Consider the following 23,679-nt stretch of genomic DNA (forward strand, 5'->3'; position numbering starts at 1 on the left):
CTTTCAAAAGAATTTTCCTTTTTTTAAGGTTTGAAAGGGTTACACAGGAAAGCTACAAGAAAACCTGCCTGAGATGTTGTTCAAGGAGAGAGAGAGAAGGGGGGAGAATATTGAGGAAATTATAAGGCCATAAGCTTGACACTTATAACATGCAAATAAAGAGAAGATATTCTGAAGGGCAATGAGGAGCCGGTATGGATTCAATAATATTAGAACAGAAGATAGCAGCATGAATTTTAATGATGAAGATCCTTCACAACTATAACCTTCTTATACTTTATAATTAATTATTAGAATTGTACCTTGATCCTGCATTCAGGGCCTTAAAAACCAGAGTTATACCCCTGGCTGGAAGCCTTCTGAAGATACTAGGTTGTGTTTTGGCTATATTTGTTGGGATAATCAGATTGTCCTGCCAGGTGTTGACTTATTTGGTCTAATGTTTCTTTCCTAGCTCATGAAAATAGTTATGAGTTACCACCATGGGAGGCAAAGGGAAGCCACAGGCTGGAGCTTTAGACTGGATATCTAATATGGAATGGGAAGGAAATCTCTAATGGGAAAACAAGGTGACCCTTGGATACTGTTTCTTTCTTCTCACAGAGAGAAATTGAATGTTTTTGCTGCTGCCATGAAAGCTAAAAACAAGAGTCAAACCAAACAAACAAAAAAAAGCTTCTAATAGAAGAAGCCTAATCTATAAAGCTTCTGGTTTCTATAGTTGAGACATTTTGAATATTTCAAATTACTTTTTTTTAGCCTGTTCTTCCAAAAGTCTATTTCCCTACATTTGCGGTGCAGCCTGAACCTTGACCATTATTCCTTAAACCGGGCTCCTCAAAGTCATAGGTATTTATCAAGGATAATGTGTGTATTCCACCATACACCTTATTTGTTGGGACAAATGACCTATTTTATCGATTCTCTTTCAGAAGCCATTCTGTTCAGTTACAGATGAGTGGGGAAGAAAACTGTTCTTTTGACTGACCTCTTTATTTACAGTCTGACAAAGGAAGACTGTTGTGTTTTATCCATTACCAGTGCCTCCTAGAAGTCTCTTCTTTTAATCTTGCCCAATTTTTTAGTTTAGTTGTAGCCAGAGATGGGTGAAACTGTAAATAAATAATCCTGCACAGGTGTCTCTGGAATGCCATCGTGAGTTTGGCTGATTGTAGCATTAAGAAATCAAAATTCACGGCATTACACAGACATGTAATTTTATTGTGCATCACTGCAAAAGAGGCAGAGTTTTTGCAGTGTGTTTCCATCCCCAAAATGCATCAGACCTGTTCCAAATTAGATATAAGCTCCTTAATGTGTGGTGAACACCTCTGATATGACAGAGGTCTCTCTGAGGCATTTTCAAAATATTTTAGACATAAAATTATCCTGACTTAGACATTGCCAATCTTCATTACAGGAGAATGGAAAAAATTGTTCTAGGATACAGCCACTGGCTTTGTCTGGTGGAAGGCTGAAGCATTTTGAGCTATCACTTGTAACAAAGATCTATTTTTTTTTTTTTCCTGATGAAAGGTGGGAGAAAGTCTGAGACATCGGTATTTTCAATTGTAAATATTTAATTTAATTATTAGGGACCTAAAAGCAGAGAATATCATGTTTTTCTTTTTCTGGTTTTATAGAAGACTGAAGAGAAAAGATTTAGTGAAGATTTATTGTGGCAGCTGTATCTACTGCTGCCTCCAAATATCTTCTTGAGCTGTCCATGTAGGCTTAGAAACTGCACTGATGAAGGTAATCTGTGACTTTTTAAAGATAAATGAAGAGTAGATGGTCAATATAAATTTTTAGTATTGGTCCATTGTCTCCTTTGTTGGCTTAATAACCTACTCTGGCTATCTCAGTAGAGAAGACTGAAACAATTTATTCCATCTGAAAAGTGTAAAGAAAAGAGTAGTGGAAGTCTCTGTAGATCCTTTGGTTTAGTCACCCTATTGGATGTGTGTTAGGAAAAAATGATGTTCAGGGTGTAGATGAAACCTGTATCTGCATTTCCATCTCTGCCCTCCCTGAATCCACAGGCTGAAAACAAAGAATGAAGCTGGGGTTAATGAATCTTTTCCTACCCTAGAAAAAAATCCAGAGAAACAGTCCAGACCTAATGGGTTCTGGATAGTGGAGAAGGTGCAGTGATTGCTGAGAAAAGTTATTCTCTGGTTTGTTACCTTTAGAGTGAGGTGAAAAATTTACATTATGAAATGGAAACAACCGAGATAAATAAAATGCAAACAAGATTAATCATATGAAAAACATAGAATTAATAGATAATATCTATTATTAGATTCACTCATAGTATAATCAGCAATAGTTATTGTTTCAGTACAATGTTATAGAATAAGTATAAATATTAAATAATATATTAAATAATATTTGAATATAATGAATAATATGTTGCTACTACTTTCTTCTCTTAAAATGTGAATGTTTTGCCCTGTTGTTGACTTTAACAGCCAAAGTCTGTAGTTAAAGTTTGCAAATCAAGGCCATCTTCAACCTTGTTGATACTTTAGTGAAGCCCAGAATTTGGGCACACACATGTAAGCAAGAAGGGGGTGCTGAGCACAGGGAAACCTCAGGAGATTAAAAATGACAAAGCAGTTTTGCCCAGGGGAGTAGTGAGATGAACCAAACACCTCCTTGCCAGAAACACGCTGGCTCTGGCAGAGTATGTGGATTTGGCCCACTATCCCTGTGCTGCTGGGAGATGGGAAAGGGGCCAAAGCAAAACAAGGACAACAAAAAGAGGTAACCAGAGGTTGGTTACAGTCAGCAGCTTTCATGGCAGTGCCAGAGCTGAGAGGAAGGTGAGAAAGGGGAGCACTCAGGAGGCTTTTTAAATTTAGACACATAAATATATTTTTTCATTGAGTTCTGGATTTGAGGGAATAACCTCCCACTAAAACATAAAACCTGACTTGTTTTCAGGGGTTACACTTCTATGCAAAATTTTCTGCCTAACATCTGTGAGGATGAAGGCTTTCCTGTTCCCCTGCTTCACCCCTGCCTCACTGTGGATACCCTGGAGCAACATTGTAAGACCTTACCATCTGCTCCCTGACAATAGTCTTCTCTCTTTCCCCTTAAAAACCCAGAAATTCCAGCCACTTGATGATTATTTGGGTTTGCTGTGGGACCTGGGATTTTGAGCCAGATCCTTTTGGACAAAAAAACAACAAAAAAAAAGTGATTTAATCTCCCAATATAGTGAAAACATGGGAAGAAATAGTAAAACCAGAGTGATTAGCAAGTGAAGGGATTTGGAGTACAATTTCAAAGGTTATGCAGATCTGTAAAAAGTTACCTGGGCTTGTGTGCCTGCATAGCACAGCAGAAATTGTTAATGACAGTGAGCCTTACTTGTCTTTCACGGGAACAAGCACGATTTGTTTATTTATTTAATAAACTGAGTCAAGAGTATGTCACCAATGAATAAATAACTTTAAACATCCCCCGTGTTTGAACTAGAAGACAGCTGGCACAAAGAAACAATTACACAGCCATTGGGATTTCACTGACAAAAGATTTCCATAAGTAATTATGCTCTGCCAGTGTGAGAGGAAAGGAAGATTGCCCTTTAAAGGGGAGAGTGCCTTGATATCTTCCTCATCTCCTTATGCTGCAAAGCTAATAGCAGGCACAAACTGCAGTGACCCTCTTTGTAAGTGGCAATAACAGATCTCTTCCTATTTCAGGTCTTCCAAGCCCTTCAAATGCAAATATTTCCAGCCATCTTGGTGGTCAGTCTGAAGATGGGGGATTTACAGTGTTTGGCTCTAAGGTTGGCAGATACACAGGATTTCTTTCAGTGCTTAATGCCACCTGGGTATTTCCTTTTCTCCTTGAACCCTCCTTTTTCACCTTATATTTCAAATTATTGAATTTTAAAACTATTTGTTTTGTCTGACAGGTTGAGCTCATCATCCACACAATGAAAAGATGAGTCAGGCCTCTTTCTCACACTGATGTTGAGTCCAGAAATGTCTTTGAAATTAATAGCTTTACTGGCAGCATAGAACAGGTCTGACAAATAAAAGGCAGAATTCAGGTGCTAATCACGTTATGGTTGACTTTTACACATAATGGAATCACAGAATCATTTAGGTTGGAAAAGACATTTAAGATGATCGCGTTCAACCATAAACCTAACAAAATATACACATAGGAGAAACTTCAATGCATAAAAATCCCCGGTGCTATGTGCATGGTTACAAAGCTGTGGTAAATGAAGGATCACTTACGGGTCTGGCACAGCATTCCCACCCATCCTCTGGAGCACTCGCAGATGTTTGGACCGACACATTCTCCACCGTTCAGACATTTCTGCAGGCAAACAGCTGAACAGGTTGACATGAAACAAGTGAGAAGATGTACGTGATGTATCTGTGTGCTCAAGGTCTGTCTGAAAGGTGACCTGCTAGGCTTTGTTCCATCTGGCTAACTTCCAGAGAAGTGAACGTGTTCTGTTCGTCAGATAATCAGTATTCCATGATATTTTCTTCTTAAGAAATTTATCTTTGATGACTCTCTACTGGGAGACTTGCCATTTCTTAATGCTCAGCTCACCATCAGCTGAGAATAATCTCCATAGGACATATTCATGCGTGTCATATGCCTATTATGTGTTCCATGTCAAAAATAAGTATTTTCATAGTAAAGTTTGATATGTTTGTTACCTATATATTGTTTGTTCAGAGATCCTGAAAGAGTGCATGATTTGGTGCATTTGTGTGAGAGACACTTCCTTCCTTCAGGATTTCTGAATAAATTATTAATATTATAAATTCAAACCACTGGTTCTGAAATCATATTTACTATCAGGACCCAAAGGGTAAAAAGCCAATATTTTAATGTGGTTTACATACAGGTTGTCATCTTGATTATAAATTTATTCAGTTTATCTGTCAACTTCATGGTAATGAATAGCCATGTAAGGAAAAATGTTCCTTGAAAATATTTCAGGGTGAGAGTTTTTTTTTTTTTTAATTACATTTTTATGTAACTGTAGTCAGATCTGGTAGAGTTACAGAGTAAGAACACGTCATTCTCCAAATTATGCACCAATGACCTTGAGAGTACATCAGTCTGGAAGGCTTTATAGCAGGCTTTAAATAGTTCTGTATTTTGAAATATATGACATTTCTCTGCAAAATATAACAAAATATGTGAAGCTGTTAAAACATAAAATCAATGCTTCAAGTTTAATACTATAAAAATGAATTTCCATAACAAGATGTATAACAGAGCTGCATGGAGCAGAACCAGGGTCCCCCTACACAGGTTTTTCTCCTTTGCAAGCATCAACTGTTTATATTTTATATTACCTGTGCTTAAAAGTGGCTTTCTTAAAACTGCTGAAGTAGCAAACCAGATTTTATCCACTATATTGTTTTTTATTATTAAGAGAAGATTACGATTGATGTTGACTGGCCCAAGCAATAATGATCTGTTTGATGGGCTGTAGAGGTGCTTACGTTTGTTGCAGTGGTTTCCCCTCCAACCAGATGGGCAGTCACAGACATTTGGGTGGACACATTTCCCTCCATTCATGCACGTGGGATCACAGACACCTGCAGGAACATATCAAAGGAAGAATGTGGTGGCTGGGAAATGAGGGAAGGCTTTAGCAGAGACTCACTTGCTTCCCTGCAGCAGGTTCATCTGCTTGTAATTAAAGAGCTGGAAAGTAGTTTGGATTTGGGAATCTGAAACACAGAGGCTTGATAACTCCCATAAATCCTTCCAGAAAATGCTGTGCCTTGTGTGGAAACTCTTCGGGGGAAGCTCCTGCTGTCTCACCAGAAAAAGCAGAGAGGCAGTGATTACAAAGATTCTCAGAAAAGCAAGTGGGCAGGCCAAATGCTTGTTAGAGCTTTCACTTCCTCACTGGAAAATTCCTCATTCATGTTCTCAGATGTTCATTTGGATAAGAAAAGATTTGAAGAGCATAGATTGTTTTCACACAGTTTTGGATATGTTTTTACATTCAACCAAGCCTAAAGACTAAACAGATCTATTCCTCTATTGCCTTTTTGTGCCATTATTTGTTAAGTGACTCACCTTTTGACTTTATTCTTTCATACAAATAAAATCCAAAAGCTGTTCTTTCAACCTAGGGAAACCAGACAATTGTTTGTTGATTTCATTAGGAATCTAATCTCTAATTTTTGATTCTCACATTAAGCTGTATTTATCAGTATTGTCTTAGAACGTCCAGCATTAAAATCTCACTGTTCTGGTAAGTCAAACATCTGCAATCCCAACCTGTGTTGATACAGGTAGACACCCAAATTCCTCTCTCCTGTCTCTCCTTGCCTGTTAGGGTACACGTAGAAAGGATCCATCAGAGGCATTGATAGTTCAGAAATGTGGCAGTGCTGGTATGATGAGAGTGGGAATGATTTGCATTTCACATGAAAGAAGGCATTTGATAAGTGAGTGGAGTACAAAAAGCCATGTTACACAGCAAGTGTCTGGCCTGGGGTATGAGAGCCAAGCCAGGAGGAGTCTGGCAGTGAAGGTGTGAGAACACATTTGTGTGGAATGGCTCCTGCCATGTTTAAAGCTTTACAGACACAGAGGATTTGCCAGTGACTCGTTAACAGCAGTGGTAACCAGTGCCAGCCCTCCCTGCTTGCAGAGATGGGTGGCTGTGGAGCACCCAGCTCCTCCTCAGCAGGGAGCAGCTTCTTGCTTCTGCAGGCACTGAGGGGCTGACAGCTACAGCACAGCATTACAGTGCCTTCATTAGCCTTGAGGCTGTGATGTCTTTTAGCACATCAGCAGTAGGAACAAAACCTGAATACTAATGCTGTAGCAATTCTGATTTTCAAGCCATCACTACATACAGGATTCTGAACTACCCCAAACCTCCCTCAGACCTTCACTGTAGAGGGTGGAATCCTGAAAAGAGCTTCAGAATAGGAATGATTGCTGAAAAATAGCATGCAAAAATACAGCAACTGTTATTTAATGGGAGAATAACTTTCTCTTCCTCCCTCAGGGACCATCGGGCATTTTTAGGTTGGTAGATTTAGGGTCCCTAATTATTCCTCTGATGTACTAAAATATTGCTTTTGTGGCACTTTGGTCTATCCCTTTGGTCCAGATGCTGCTGCACTGGCAGCTTTCAGCACTGTATTGCTGCTCTTGCTTGGCTGCCACATTTGCATTTTGTTCTGTGCCAAGACTCCTGGATCCCTCAGCACAGTGACCTGCCCTGAAGCAGGGCAGACTTGCCCACGCTTATAGGAGCTGTTTGGATTCCAGCCCTTAAACTGTCATCCTCTGTTTCCTTCTTTCTCCATCCCTCCTGATCCATGCTGTAATCTTGGCCTCTGCTTACTAAGGCTAACAAGGGTCCACAGTTCTTGCTGAGCTATCAAAAAATGCTGCAACCACTTGTTAAAACCTGGGATGAGTTCAAAGTGTCATGGCATCCATAACTCTGAAATCATTTAATCTCTTATTTTGCCTCTTCCTTTTTCTCTCCCTTTTGATCTTACATCTCTGATAACAGACTTCTGACCCATGATCCTATGTTGTGTTGTATTTGACTTGGCATCTCAATTATAAAGCAGCTTGGACATTCAGAATTTTTAAAAAAAGATGACCCCAAACCATAAAGTTTGGTTCTAGATTGCAAACGACCTCATGCTTTGTGATATTGATGGACCATAACCTGCTGTCCCAAAATCTATAGGTTTGGTTTTAAGATCATATGAAACCTGTACAACGTCCTTCCTTCACTTCTTAAAAAGTAAAGTCAAGAAAAAGTAATTAAGGACAGTAGCACTTGTTCAAATGGATATTCCCCCCCCTTTTTTTGTTTTGTTTTGTTTTGGGTTTTTTTGGGTTTGTTGGTTTTTTTGATTGTTTGTTTGGTGTACTGGTTTTTTGTTTTGTTTTGTTTTCCTTTTGCCTCTTACCTTTCTGTGTATTTCTAACCTTACACAAAAAATCACATTCCTGGTTGTTTTGTACTGATAGCAGATATTTTAAATTGTACAATAGACTCTTTCTTCAGTTGCAGGGAGACAAATTACTGTGCTTTTTCATTAACTTCTATTTTTCAGCTTGTGTATAACTGCACTTGTTCCAGCTCTATTTTCACTGTAATTTGGCAAAACTTTAGTCAACAGGTGAGGTCCAGTCTTGATCTGAATAAAACACAAGTTCAAACTCGCTTTCAGCTTGGTATCCATTTCTCTCTTTCTTTGTTCAGCTGCCTTACAAACGAGCAGGTAGCTATGAAAATATAGCATGAACTGCCTTTATTACTTATGGCATCTCTGACTTCAGTGATAAATCTAAAGGAGTTCAATTCACAGGGAACTAAGGGTTCAAGTAAGTTCTGAACTGGAGGAACACTTCTGCCTGCCTGCCTTCTGGGGTAGATACTTTCTCTTCTTGCCAGCACCTTCTTCACAGCATCTCTATGTAAATGCATGTAGTGTTATCTCACCCCTTTTCCTGCCTGACATCTCCACCTTGTTCTCCCTTTCTTTAACTTTCTTAAATACAATTCCATCTCAATACCCATCAGGCAGACTTCAACATTTGTTAATGATAACTAGTTCGGATCCTTTTCAGTCCCACTCCTTGGCCTCTGTGGAGGAGTTCCAATTTCAAAATAGCAAACAAAAATGTTACAGCATCTCCCAGGAAAACTAAATAAATTAGCAGACACTAGGAGAGCAAATCAAATTATTGCAATCCTCCCAGGCACTGGCATGACTTTGAAAAGACATTTCTTTTTTTTTTACCCCTCCCTTTAAAAAAGGCCTGGCATCTTGACCCGGAGACAACAGTGGTTTGATAAGTTTTCCATCTGCCCTGGGGTCTGGCTCTAATGACATGGATATAAAACACATTTGTGTCTTCCCCTCGATGCACTTTGGTAGGGTGTATCACTGGGGGTAGGGAGAGTTCTGTACTACCCACACATCCAGAGTGCAAGCTTGCTGGAAGTCAGTGTTACTAAAGCTTTACTCCCATTCCCATGACAGTCAACGCTGACATTTCCACGCAGAATTTCGTATGCAATAGTGACTCAATTCTCTAAAGGACCACGATTCTTCAAGGCCACTGCTTAAAACTAGACAAGACTTCCATAATCTTGTGTTTTCCAAAACTGGTGAGTTAGATAAGGTAAGCCTATGCCGAAGGTTAAAGAAAAAGCATGGTTACGTGTTGTATTTCAGGTGAGGGGTGATTTTGATAAGGTAACAAGCAGCTGCAGGTGTTAAGATAAAACATAGATGTTGCACAGGACATCATACAAAACACGTGCAGGCCCTCTGTGCGATGAAAGGCATTCACAAGTTGCTGAGCTTTCTGTTTTATGCAGCAGCCATTTCTCTTTGATGGCTTTAATGCATTTTGACCTTACAATCACTTAAAATTTCCTGCGACCCTTTTCATAGCTTATCCCCTCCAGGCTCACTTGACCCAGTGAAAAGTGCTTCTTGCAACTCTTTTTATCAACCTCCATGAAGCTCCACAGTTCAGCTCTTCAGCCCTAATACCTCTAAGGTAGTCAGTCCTTCTGCTTTGTCAAAAAAAGGGAAGAATTTGCCTGCAAAATAAATATTTCCAGGGATTACTAAAACTAACCAATGCCTGCAATGTTTTATGTAAAGTGAGGTCTGTCCCTCTTGTGTAAGTAGCATCAGTGATGGACACCCACAATTTCAATGTCTTCCATTGCCTGCCCTCATTTCCATTGATTTACAGTAACAGTCCCCCTGAAATATACAGAGTATTAAGCAAAATATCCCTGCTATGCAAAGCCAAAAGTGACCCTGGGGCAAAGCTGAACACTGGGCGTGCTTTGCTGGACTGCAGATACTAGAAGTGACTCTAACAGTCACACCATTAGCCTGCAGTATCTGCTGACTAGTTTACACTGATTAGAGAAACTCAGACATTTCCTTCAGACTGCCACTGCTTCTGCAGACTATCAGACAAAAAGTTTTTTAGTTGAACCTAAGCCACCTTTTGATGTAAGTACCCCATTAAACCTTTTCTTGCTGAAGGAGATCATGATAACTAGTGAAAGGCTTGTAATGTTTTTGAAATAAAACATTCACCACCACCCTCCTAAAGTCAAAACAGAGGGACTACTAAACCTGGCTCCTAAAATCTTGGCAAAGAGGGATCCTCTGCAACGTTTCAGGAACTGCAACATCCATGTCCTTTCCTGACCATGAGATTACACAGACTATTCCTTTCTGAATCAGAAATGACCTGTCATCTCATATCCTGAGCCAGGCTGCTGATGAGGAGACAGTGTGTCACGCTGCAGTGATAATTAGAAGATGTAGTTTTCAAGACAGCTTTTCTTTTTTCTTTTTTTCCTTTTTTTTTTTTTTTTTAAGATACCCTGTAGAAGCTGAGAGAACTGACCTGAATGCATCCAGCCTTTGGAAGGAAGAGAGAAAATAGCCTCAAGCAGTAACATCTGTGTGGGCCAGCTAAGGCAATGCATCAGGCTGGAGCTTGCTGACAAAGAACACAGAACTGCAGCCAAAAGAACACCTACTGGCACATACACACTTCAAGGTATCCTTCAAGTCACCATCCCTGTGCTGACATTTCTAGGTGATTCACAGGCACTGCTTTTATTTCTGGCCAGTGTTGGTTTTGAACTGATGACTTCACTGTGGGCCTAGTGCGTATTTCAATGTGCTCTTTTGAGGAGCAGGAAGCTTGATCAGTCTCAGTTTTGGGTTTTTTTCCGTGTGTACATGTTGTTTTAAGGTTTGTTTCCTCCTTTCTGCTTAGTGGTTGTCTTGATTTGGTGTGACATTCTCCAAAAGAATGAACTGTAGCTGGGAGGATACGACACAGTATGGACACAGAGCACGGGAGACATTTAAAAATAACACCAACTGGTTTTGTCGGGAAAATACAGCTGACAGAACTCAAGCTGTGAGCAAACCTGAAACCAATAGATGTGAAAGCAGTGGATTTTGTGTTAAAACTGGCACTTCTAGCCCTTTTCTGATGTTTATAGGTAAAATATATCACCTCTTAACAAAACACAAAAACGTGGAGCAGCTCTGTACCAGGAATGGCACCACCATGAGACTGAAGCCTTAAAATATCGGAATATTGCTGGTCTTTTACATAGGACAAGAACTGGAAGGTCAGATCAGCAGTTCCACAAAACAGCACAGTTCAATTGATCCACTGTAAGAAGGTTCCCTGTCTCTCAAGATGCATTATGAGCCCTGCTCAGATAAAGCATTGCCCTGACTGTAGTAAAGAAACAATTGGTTGGATGCTTCTAGGCTCCAAATAAAGGTTTGATCTTGCTGAATGATCTTCAATCCTTTGGAAAGAAAGAAAAAACAAACAAACAAACAAAAACAAACACAAAATTTGTGTGGTCTGGCCAAATAGGATGTTTCTAACAATGGGCACCATTGTTTGGATTCTACTGGCAGAAGCTTGTGGAGGTAAACAATGTCATTCCCCCCTTAGAGGGTATAACTGATGCTCAACAGATCATTAGCAAGATGGATGTACCAATATATCTGCTGCTGTGAAGGTCCCAAATGCACACAGCTCTGAAAAACATGTTATGGATTCGGGACACCAGCAATTTCTAGTCCCCTTTTTTCTACTTCCAAGGGCAGTGAGGAACTAGTTTTTCTCATGCTGAGTTTTAGGCTCATATGTTGTTTCAGAGCTTGATTTTATCTGAAATTCCTCATCTGTGTTGATTTGGATTTGTAAATAAATAACTTTCTCTCCAAGTTCTATCAGAGTAACCTCAGATGTGTGATCCACTGAATATCAGTAATTATAGCCACAGATTGAATTTTAAGAAGAAGTAATACTTGTCATGTAACAAAATTGAAATTTTAGTGCGATGTTCTAAAATTTGGATCCTTATCCCTCTCAAGCTACCAATCATTTTGAGGTTTGTTCATCCCTATTTCTCGCTTCACGTACCTCTGACAGAGATGCAAAGCACTTCTTCAATAAATTACCTTTCTGAATAGTAAAAAATAATCTGGTAGAAACCTCTGAGGGATGCAGTGCGGGAGAACAAATTACTACAAGACACAGAGGGAGCTGTAAATGTAATTGTGATGGGTGTGGTGACAATTTGCACTTCTAATATATTCACTTTACCACACAGCTTTAGCAATAAGAGTTAGTTTGCATGACCTAGCACACATTTCAGATGAAAAAATGGTCTGAAAAGTTGTAAACCATATAGATAGCAGTACAATGCCAGTGCTTTGCCTAATTATGTCTGGTTTTCATTCTGATGTGTAATCTGATATACTTATGGGGCCTTTTAGAGATATTAGAGCAGGAAATAAATCTAAGTTAGTTATTAGTTTAGGAAAAATGAGAAAAATAATTACTACTAGATGGGAAAACTACTGAGATGCTAGACTGAGCTCTGAGTCAGTGTGTAATGCACTGCATACCTGTTTGCTGCCATGTCCCTCTCATCAGATGATAACATTTCTATCAGCTAAAGGGGATTCTGATCTCTCTGTCTGTACCTCCAGAAGATTCCCTGGTAGTGTGTGGTGGGTAAGAGTCTGAAGCCTCAGGAAGCTGTGGAAACCAGTGGGGGATTGTCACAGGCAGGGGACTCTCCACTCTCCTCAGACTGAAATGTCTCTCCCTCTTGGTTTCATGATTTTCATTTTACCTAATATTTATTGTCAGGTGAAACTCTTTATTGACATGCAATGGAATGATGTTGGGATAGCTGCAAAATACTTCAGCATCTTTCAGAATGAAAGCCACTATAAATAAAATATGCACATGTAGGTGCACGTTTGTATATTTTGGGAATATTCTACTCGGAACCATTAGATTCTAAGATCATTAGCAAACCCTTTTTCTCATTTACTGACTGGTTTTAGTCTGATTGCAACTCTATTAATTTGACAGAGACTATAGCTCTACTTTATTCTCATCTTTGCATCTGTTAGTATATAATTAATGTGGGGAATTGCAAAGTATACTCTCAGCACAGCTCACATTCCCATCTTGTTAGGGGCTTGCACTTGGTAACATTTTCTCTTCATTGAGGAATGCTCTGTGTTTTATTAGGTCAGTGAACCGTTCCAGCCTGTGTATAAATCGTTCTGCTGAGCTTTCTTGTCATGCCTGAATAAGAAGAGAAAGAGGATTCTCGCACACACAGTTTTCCTCTGCTGACTGTTTCTGCAGCTCTGTGCTTGCAGCATGACCTGACATTTGGGCACGTTGTTGTTGCGCTGAGTGGGTGAAATCACTGCCTGGGCTTGGTGAAAGTTGGTTTATTTTCACCTGTACGAAGGAAAAGGGAGATCCAGGCAGAGTAACCAAGGAGAACTGCAGTGGCCCAGGAGATGAAGCCTCAAGACAAGAAAACCAGCCACAGGCCACTGTGGTCTGGCTGATAACCCAGCCAAGAAGTGAGGATCTCAGGTAAGACCCCGGTCAGAAGGTTTGGAATAGGACCTCTGTCTGTATTGGCACTGCATTTATCTCTTCATCACCCTGTTATTATCTCTCTTGGAAAGTAAGCTTAAGCTTACTTGGAAAGCAGTGCTGGAGAGGATTGTCTTACCTGTGTCTTTTTGTATAAACAGACAACATTAATCTCCATAACCATCTGTCCTCTGGGCTTTTCACTGGGTAGATCTATTGCTCCTTTTTTTTAAGAGACATTTAAAAAATATTTTAGTTAAATACAGACCCCCTGAAGTACTGTTTCTTAAATCAATTAGTGGACAAAAAGCACTTATCCTCACACAGAGGCCCACTGCAAAAGAGAGATGCAGTAATTCAGGAACCCCTGCTCTTTTACTTTAGATATGCTTTTACATACAGAAGCAGCTCTGGCACATCTTTTCTGTGCCTTTAAGATACAACAAAAGAAATACTGTATCAGAATTTAGATTTTCTACTCTAGTAAAATTCACGCTGTAGTCTGGGAATGTTTTGCTTATGGAATGAATAAAAAATTTAATAAGGCTTTTGGGCTTATTTAGGATATATATTCAATTCTTACCCAGATGTATTCTTGTTCTCTTCCTGAAAAATAAATTTTGACAGCTGCATGTGCTCAAAACCCTTATTAAAATAAATGCATCAGCTACATGTATATGAACAAAACGTAGTTTTTAAGAAAGGCCAACTAATGGTTTTGTGACAAGTCCCTACTGAGTGAACAGAGAGAAGCACTGCTCTGAGAGCAGACCAAAAACCAGGTTGTACCTTGAGTCACTCTCTCCTGTTTGGCCCTATCCCTTCCTCTGGGAAGCCACAGCTCTCCCTGTTCCCCCCAGGCAAAACACATGGATCATGTTGTGTTCAGCTGATTGGGAAAGACAGTGGTAGCCCTGATTTTTTTCCTGTTGTATTTCCTACACAGGGAAGGAAGATGACACCTAATATGACCCTATTCTGTTACACTGACTGGAAAATTAGGTAAGGACTGAGACCAGTGTTCCCTTTTCCCCTGTCTCCAGACTGGGCACCAACCAGTCCCCAAGCCAGCCTGCAAATCTTTGTACATCTGTTGCAAAACTAATGTTTTGAACAGTAAGTTACAAGTCTCTTTGCTACAAGCAGCTGTTCATTTTCTTCCAAACACCCACTGCTCAAGGATATTTGCCATCCAGAAATCTGAGACAAACACTTGTTGCTTTTAAGCACATCCTTGACATATGAAAAGCAAGTCTAATGCAAATGATTCCTCCATCCGTTTAGATGAGATATGTGGTTTGTTCCCTGCTTGGTTTGTGTGGGAGGGTATCCTGGACCTCTGGTTTGCAAACTGGCTGATTTTAGACAGCTTAAGTCAATCTGGCTACTCAGTGAAGGCATTCCAGAGAATATATCACACAGTGTCAAAATGACAACTCGGTAGGAGTCTGATTTGTTGAGCAGTAAAACTTCCTGCTTATGCAGCTGGCGAGGCAGTAATGTACAGAAATATTACATGGGAAGGCTGGAATATGGGAAATCAGTGACTTTCACAATATGACATTGCTTTGCAAAAAGCTGCCTTTGAAACCCAGTGTTCACATTTCCAATTAGTTTGCCTCTAGCTCTCATGCAAGTAAAGTCCTCATGCTACCGGGAAGGAAAAAGGAAGGGGGAGGGAAGAGGAGCAAGCAGAGCTGGAGAAATGAATGTGAGTTATACTGTGCACTGTGTATTGGTTATAAATCCTGCCTGCAGGAATTACTGAAATGGAGAAATAGTTATCTCCCATCTTTGAGATCCAATCTGCAAAGTCCCAATGTCAGCGTGATGATTTATGTGACACACAGAGCCGTCAGGATTCAGCCTGACACAATGAAGTAGATGCGTGCAGGAACATGGTCTCGGTTTTAAACAGTGAGTGAAGCCCAGCTTGCCGGAGGGACACGCGGGGCCAACGTGCACGGTGCCGACACAGGGACCGAGGTCAGGCTGTGGGTGCGCTGCAGAGGGAAGAGGAGGATGCTCGGCACTGTTCTCCCGTGACCTCTTGCTGGCTGATGAGCTCCAGAGGGAGCTGTGGCTCGCCTTTTTGCTCAGAGATGCACTGGCAAGAAGCAGATAGCAGTGCAGGACATGTGCGTGGTACCACGAATCCCTCCTTTTCTCCCCTTCTCTTTGCTCCAATCATTCATAAAGAAAACTCAGCTTTATGAGCTTTCGTTTGTAAGAGTTTTTCTGCAAAGCAGTCCTACGACAATACAGGCAGTAAATAAACAAAACCTAGTGTGCTGTCTTTGTAATTTTAGTCAGGATGCAGTAGAAACCAGTGAGAACCCTGCTTTAAAGCCTCATGAAAAGCAGTGACATCCCAGGATTGTTACAGCTGCGCATTTTTCAAAACGGAATCCAGACCTCTGTGCAAATAGTTCTTCTTTAGTGTTAACGCTGAGTATGTTTGTTTGATGCAAAGTTGATCCAGAAATATGTTTTCTTCTGAGGTACTGCCAGCATTTGCCTCTTCCCTCCCAAAAAGACTGATTATACTGAAAACAACATGTAGCAAGTGAGGATACAAGGCTGTAGGACTGCTGAGGCATAACCACACATTTCACTGTCAGCGCTGCCACCCTCTCATCCAGGCTGTGGGTGTCTGGTTTGCATAATCATCAGGCAGTTATTTATCAGGAAACACACTGGGTAAAGCCTTATATTTCAGCTGGTAACCAATCAGACCTCGATGATTTGTACTTTTTTTTTTTGGTTTTGAGATGATGTTTATTTAGATAAAAACCACAAACTTTCAGGCTGAATGCCTTTCTCCATACACTAAGGAAGCAAAGAGGAGCGAGCCCGAACAGCAAAGACGTGGTGCCACCACTCTGTCCTGCACATTTTTGGCTGTCATGCAGAGAGCAGTAGAAATTCCAAACTGAACAGGGATGAAAGTGAAAATCCTACAGCATGTTGTGTATATTTAAAATAAACCAATAGCCTATTTGGCTTCAGTATAAAAATGACCTGTCTTTGATGGGCCACATGGTTTTTAGTTTTAATTCTCTCCTTCAGTTGAGAATCTGAAGCTGCCTAAACCAAACAGAAGATTTTGTTTCTCTGTCCATGCAGGGGAGATATTAAGAAGGAAAGAGAAATGCTTAAAGCCAATGGAAACAATATCAACATATCCAAAGGGTAAGTGATGAAAACATTGATTGGACTGTGGAGAAAGTTTTGCAGAGGTGAGCTGACTGACTTCTGCCATGTGCCATGTGCAGTCCTTTGCTCCAGAGGAACAGCAAAATCTGGAACCTCTGGCAGAGGAGAGAGAAGGTATTTCATATGACAACAGTAAGAAGACATACAACTCTAATAGCAACTGCTTGACATGAAAAGCTTGTGAAAAAACTACTTTTGATGAGTCATGATACTTGTCCAATGTCCTGTTGATTTTAAGCAAGAAAAAAGAAACATTGCTCAACATCTTTCACCAGTTTACAATCAGTGGTCAGTAAGAGTCAGAAAATAGTAGCATTTTCCTTCTACTTAATCATCTTCTCTTCATTCATCACGTTCATAGGTCCTTTATTTAAGTTTTTATAACACTAGACTAAATAAAACAGACTATGTAGAGGTTTTTGAAGTAGAATGGAGGCTTGGATCAGACAGAACAAAACTGTTTCCTTCATCTCAAAAAACCATTTTGCAAAAGATTACATCAAGGTGGACAACAAAACCTCATAAACTTTTGGAAAGTGGAAAGAAACACTCAGTGTGTTGGTAGTGGTTGGAGGATTTCAGGGAGTGCTTTGCTAGAGTGCAATCACCATCACCAAGTTTTCCTTTGATCTGCCTGGAGACGTGGCAGGATGTTTAAAGCTGGAAACAGCACTTTTCTAATGTTCTCTAACCTCAAAAACAAGATGCCGAACATAAGGTTTTTTTCCTCCTTTTTTCTCCCTCCAGCTCATTCCTGCCAGAACAGACTATTCAATTGTGTCCTGTGCATCATGACTTTCCCTGCTGAAGGAGGGGAGAGCTGTAGTACGGGGAATGAGAGGGCTTTTGTTGCTGGAGGGAATTTTTTTACTAGCTTTTCGGTTTTTTTCTCTCTCTGTGTGAGAGACATAAACTGCTCTGGAAATGTACAGATTCTTCCTGCCAAGAATGGTTGCTTTCACAGCTCCCCTTTAGCCAATTTCAAACTGATTAGGAAATAATAATAATACTAAAAAAAGTTTTCACATGCATATCCTAAACTCCCTGGCTGACAGGTATTGTTGAGTAATAGAGTCTGTAAAAGTGCCAAAATAACCTATTTGCCTAGAAGAATAGAAGAATCAAATATTAATACTGATGGTAACGTGAAAAGGGAATTTTCAGTGACAAGAACAAAGTCAAGGCTGAAGTGTTATTAACCAACTGTCTTAATTAAGCTAGAAGTATGATGTACTAATATTTTTAAGGAACTCATTCAGCTGCTTGGCCTTTGGATTTAATATTTTTCCCTAAAAAACTGTAATGAAAAATAATTAATTCCTCTCCAGATTCGAGTGTTACTCATTTTGAATGAAATATTTAGAGAGGATTCTAGCAAAAGTGTTCTACTCCTGACACTGACTTGACTTAATGCTATTCTAATTAAAAGGTAGGTTTTGGGAATAATGTAGTGCTATATGAGCTCTGATAGAAATATAGGAGATCACAGCATAAATACAGGTTGAGTATTCTGTGGAGCATGTACAAAAAGGAAAAAAAAAAAAAAAAAAAAGCTGTTTGGGAGTCAGAGAACATTGGAAAACAAAGGGAAATCTGTAACTCACTTTTCTGGCACCTTCTCCCAGCGTAGCCCTCGGTGCAGGAGCACACGTTGGTTCGAACGCAGTGACCGCCGTTCTTACAGGGGGGAATGCACACAGCTAGTGAAAGGAAAGCAGGAGTTTTGTGCACCAAAATCACATGGGGGATCAACACTGCCTAACTACAGGTTCCTTATTTAGGGGCCTGTGTTGGGAGACAAACCTGCACAGGCGTTTTTTTTTTAGCTGGGGTAGGGAAGGTGTCTCCCCAAAGGGTGATTTGGGCAGATGCCCAGATGGAGAGCCTGATTGTATCTTGTTCATGGGAAGAACGTGAGACATGAGTCCTAGCAGCTAAAGGTCTCTTTTAGGTACCTGTAGTTAAGTTGTCAAGATATTCCTGAGAATCTCTTAGGTTTTTAAATCTCCAGCTAAAGAGCTTCCTCAAGGGCTTCTGACCTTGAAACAAATATCAGTGTTTGACATCTGCTAACTTGACTTTGTTGCTGTTTCTTCCCCCTTCCTCAATGAAGCAGGAGGAAGGGCTTTGCTATTCTTCAGCATCCATATCATATCCCCATATCAATTCCATATCCCACAAAAGTAGATATTTATTGTAGCTTCAAGTTTTAGCTTTATCTAAACCATAACACTTAAAGGCAAAATTTCCAAATCACCTAGGTGTTGGAAATCACCTTTCATGTTGAACCTCAAGAGAAGGATCATCAAGATACAGTCTGCATCATTTCTTTATCATTTCTGTGCTCTCCTTCACCCCCACCACCATAAAAACAAAGAGCTTCCAGCAAGCTCCATTTGCAATTAGATTTTTGTGTGTGAATCATTCACTTGCAAAAATATGTATTGGGATTGCATTTATCTAGGAACTCCAGGGAAACAAAAGGGAGAGAGTAAGAGCAAAGAACACTTAATACTGAAATAGTTCAGGTTTGGTAATAAGAGTGTATTTATACTACCAGATTAGAGGGTTGCTAGAAATGAAAAACGAATGGTGTAAGCACAGGTACCTTCCAGCTATTTGAGACCCATAACAGAAGTTTATCTCTTCTTCATGTTCTGCCTGAGACAATGGGTTATTAATTTGACTTCTGGACCACAAGGTGAGCAAGAAACCCAAGATATGATTTACCTCAGTTTAGAGCTCAATATAGAACAGGGATTCCAAAGCAGGTCCTGCTCTGTGTCAGTCAGAGTAATATTTGATCAGATCTTTAAACAGGGACCTGATGGAATCCTGTGCAAGTCTCCCAGCCATGGCACTTTAGGGTGGTCAAGTAGGTGATACTGTGAGCCCCACTGAAGATGAATTATCACCTGGCTCTGACAGTACACACCACAGGGTACATGAAATGAACAAAGTAGGGCCATGCTTCAATGTTTAATTGAATAGTTGCTAAGTAGTGGTATCATTGACTTAGATAGCTTTAGATTAATTATTTAGTTATCATTAATGCCATCACAAATAAGTGCTTACTCCTTCACAGTACCATTAAGAACAATACAATATGGATTTATGACAGACTATAACACCAAAGGAGAGCACAGAGTTATAATAGGGAGAATCTCTGGATATACTTCATGTGGGGGCAGGTAAAAATATAGGTGCTGTTTGTATTTTAAGCCTGGATCCTTTATCAAGATGAAAAACAGAACTTTCTTACCTCTCTGGCACTGTGGTCCGTAGAAACCATAAGGACATGAACACATATTTGGCCGTACACAGATTCCTCCATTCAGGCACACAGGGTTGCACACAGCTGTATGGGAATATCAGACAACTCTGTGGATCTCTGATCATTTCAAAATTTTTAGAGTAGCCACTCTTTTACTGCTGCACAGGTCATTGGGAGCATTTCAGCGTGTTTTATCATATCTTGGGGGATGAAATGGAGTATAATTTAATGTAATAACTTAATTTATTTCTGATGTATTCCTTTAGTTCGCACAGTTCATTTGCTCCCATTCCGGTATCCTCACCAGTCACAATCCCAAGGCAGTAAATGTAGTCTCATTATATGCCCCCTGGATAACCTGGAGATGAGATATTAACCATTTGCTGCTTTGTCTGCATTCAGCAGAGCATCGTGGCATCTCCATGAAGTTGAATAGGTGTGCACCACAAAACCTGTTTGTTCTGCCCCATTTAAATGCCAGTTCCCACAACACATTGGCTCATGCATCACCAGCAAAGCCACTGGCTGAGCTCCCTTTGCCTCTCTATGCAACTGTTATTACTGTAGATGGTATAACAGGCATTAGGAATTAAAAGCTGTCTTGCATATTTGTATGTGGCAAGAGCCAGACTCTTAAAAAAAAAAAAAAAGACTATTATAATTGCAAATTGATTTAGCTGGGAAGTCAGTGTGTGAAGAGTAAAAAATCTGATAAAGTTTTTATTGTACAGCAGAGTGACAATTTAAACCAGGCTTCTCCCTTCTATTCCCTTTGTCTTTCAGTATCTTGCAGAATAGCCCATTAAATAAATTAAATACATTTAAGCTTAAATAAATTAAGTGTCACTAAAATATTTCAGATGAACTAAAGAAGAAATAAAATGTCAATTTGGAAAGAGAAAAAAAGTTAAATTGTAGTCTAGATGAGAGGCTTTTCTGACTAAGGAAAACGATTTATGAAGTCAAAATGGATCTCATTCATTTCTAATGGAGAATTTGGATTAGTTGCCTCATTATCCTGGCTAGTTCACAGCTGTTCACACTCCGTCAGTGTTTGTATTTACATTGGTACAGCCCCCTAAGTCCCTTTTATTTTTTTCATTTCTATATCTGTCTTCTCTCAAAAATTCCTATGATATCACTTCTGGTGGGAAACCCCAGCAGTGTCCACAGAATACTCTGTGTAGTGCACACAAAGCAGTGCCAGAGAGGTGAGCCTGAGAGTCGTCCCTCTAAGGTGTCACAGACAAAAAAATCCTGCAGCTGTGATTCTGGATTAGAAATCACTGTTGCTGTTGCATGTTCTCCTCTTGGAATAATCCTGTTAAAGCCACGTCAAAACAAAATTGCAGAACTCAATGAGAAGAAAAAGAGGAGAGAGTGGGAACCAGAATAGGTAGTGACAATCCCAGTCATTTTCCGTGAGTCTGAGCTAGGCTAATTTATGTGTCCTCGTTAGGCCTGTCATTTTAACACTTACAGGAAGAGCAGTCTCTGGGAGATGGAGGTTAAAATGACATCTCTCACCTTCCAGGAAAGGTAATGTAGGCTGAAGGTGTCTTAGTCATTTAGTATTCACTGTGGCAGAGCAGACTGCCTCTGTAGCCTTGAGGTTTGGCACTGATTAAGGTGGTCCTCATTCTTGCTCCTTTTAATATTTCACTGTTTTGCATGCCTTGTCCCAGGTGAGTGCTGCAGTTGCTGTGGCTCTGGAGGAAAAATATGTACTCCAGCTTTCAGCACTTCGATCCAGAGAGGGAGGTCTGAGCTGTGTCTATTCAAAAAAGGGCTCAAAGCTGTGAGTATTGACTAGAAATAGGTACCTAGTTCCAATCCTCACCTTGTCATTTCGTGCTGACTGGTGCAGGTGGCTTTTCCCTGAGCTCCCACATTCTGTGGATAGCTTTGTAGGTGCTGTGCAGGCAGGAGGAGCAGTGTGAATTCTGGCAGCAGTGCATTCTAAGAAATAACTCCAGAATCACACAAGCTTAAAAGGGTGTGAAAAGGTTTTGTTTGTGGCTTTCCTCTGCGTAGCCCTGAGATTTAGATAAACATCTAAACTTAGGAATACTTACATAAACGTCTAAACTTACGAACACTTACATAAACATGTGAACTTAGGAATAAACCTTACATAAACCCAAAGCCTTCTGAGGTTTTGCCCTTTACTGTTCTCCAGTTCTTATGCTTCAATTCTTTAAGCAGCAATTCTGAGTCTGACCACTGAATTACAGGATCCACAGGGATCTCGGGCACCGAAAGGCTTGAAAGACCAGTCATTCCTAACCCTTTACCTGTCTCACAAGAAGGGCTGCTCCACCCATCTCTGCATTTGCACTCATCTGGGGACACACAGACCCCACCGTTGTGACAGTGCCTGTTACACACCACTGGAAAACACAGAAAAGATCGACATCTCTTATCACTGACACCAGTGCAGATCCTGAAGTTGCTCTATTACAGTAAATAACTAATTGTATTGGTCCAAGAGGCAAACTGAGGGTTGAGTCTGTCCCTTTCCTTGGTTTTCTTTCTCTATTAGAAGCCTTACATCTAAAATTCTTTGCTTTTAAAGTATTCCAGCTACTTTGGTTCAGAGAGAAAATGATATTCCTGTCAAGGGCATCCTGATATTTAAATAAGCCCCACTGTGATGATGGAACTGCACATGTTCTACCATTCAGTTAATATAGAAGGGTTTGAAGGCTGATTTTTTTTCCCCCAGACATTCTCTATATTGAACCTCTTATTTAACTTGTATTGCAAAGTAACATGCTTCCTAATAGGTATGGTTGGTATTTTGTGTTCTCAGAATTAGCATTTCTGCCTTCACTCACAACCTTGAATTTCATAAATGTTACTATAAATAACAGGCACATTTTTGTTTCTTTGTTTGTTTTTCCAGAAACATTTTTATGTAGAAAATATTGATATAGATGTGCATATTTTTACATAATACAGCTATGCTGCTGGTAAATATATGCTCTGAAATAGTTTAGCTACTGTATTACTTCAGCATGTTATATTTTATTCTTCTTCCTGTATTTATTAATCATTTTAAGGAGAAATATAGAAAAAAAAAAGTCATTCTTTTAATCTTGTAATTTTCTGCTAATTCAAACATGTAATGAGAAAAGCCCAAATGAGTTCATACGTACTCGTTTCACATCGAGGACCTACAAATCCATAAGCACAAGAACAAGTGTTTTGAGGTAGACAAGTTCCTCCATGCTCACATGGTGGATCACACTGTGCTGCAAGAGTAGAACAGGAGACAAAAAAAAAATGCAATTCAAATATTACATTCTGCGTGGATACGAGCACAGCACAGGTTCCTTCTCTCCCCATACCATTTTATTAATCCAACAAGTAATTTGGCTGAGGAAAACACTGCAGGATAGCAGTGGGTGTCACATTAGTAATACAGCACTAACGAGCAGCTCTATAATGTCTGCAAGGGAGTGATTTTAACACAATCATATTTAAGTTCTGAGCATGCACATTTTTAAGCACATATTTTTGAAGTCTAAGGATGGACCCAGTACAAGATTTGCCTTGTGGATGGTCAGGAAGCCTTAACACGTGACAGAAGTTACACCAAGGCAGAGGTGAAGTGTTTGTTCTGTAGAGAAAAGTGTTGTGTGGGGATTTACCAGCCAAATGGCAAACATTTAAGCAAAAAATTTAGTATTTAATGAGTAGCGTGAGTTCTGTAGTCAAAA

The 23,679-nt window shown here is 39.9% G+C and overlaps 1 protein-coding gene across 1 annotated transcript in view; it reads right to left on the minus strand.

Moving 5' to 3' along the window:
- LOC126653040 (von Willebrand factor D and EGF domain-containing protein-like) overlaps window positions 1–23,679 on the minus strand; it is a 169,745-nt gene that overhangs the window by 6,168 nt on the left and 139,898 nt on the right. The window contains exons 23-28 of the mRNA XM_050340516.1: window positions 23,116–23,211; window positions 22,252–22,347; window positions 19,946–20,041; window positions 18,288–18,383; window positions 5,493–5,588; window positions 4,260–4,355 (exon numbers count right to left, since the gene is read on the minus strand). Coding sequence (XP_050196473.1) covers window positions 4,260–4,355; window positions 5,493–5,588; window positions 18,288–18,383; window positions 19,946–20,041; window positions 22,252–22,347; window positions 23,116–23,211 — 576 coding nt within the window. The remainder of the gene's footprint in view (window positions 1–4,259; window positions 4,356–5,492; window positions 5,589–18,287; window positions 18,384–19,945; window positions 20,042–22,251; window positions 22,348–23,115; window positions 23,212–23,679) is intronic.

This window comes from Myiozetetes cayanensis, unplaced genomic scaffold (assembly GCF_022539395.1).
Source record: "Myiozetetes cayanensis isolate MyiCay16 unplaced genomic scaffold, myiCay2020 scf9, whole genome shotgun sequence".
Lineage (NCBI taxonomy): Eukaryota > Metazoa > Chordata > Aves > Passeriformes > Tyrannidae > Myiozetetes > Myiozetetes cayanensis.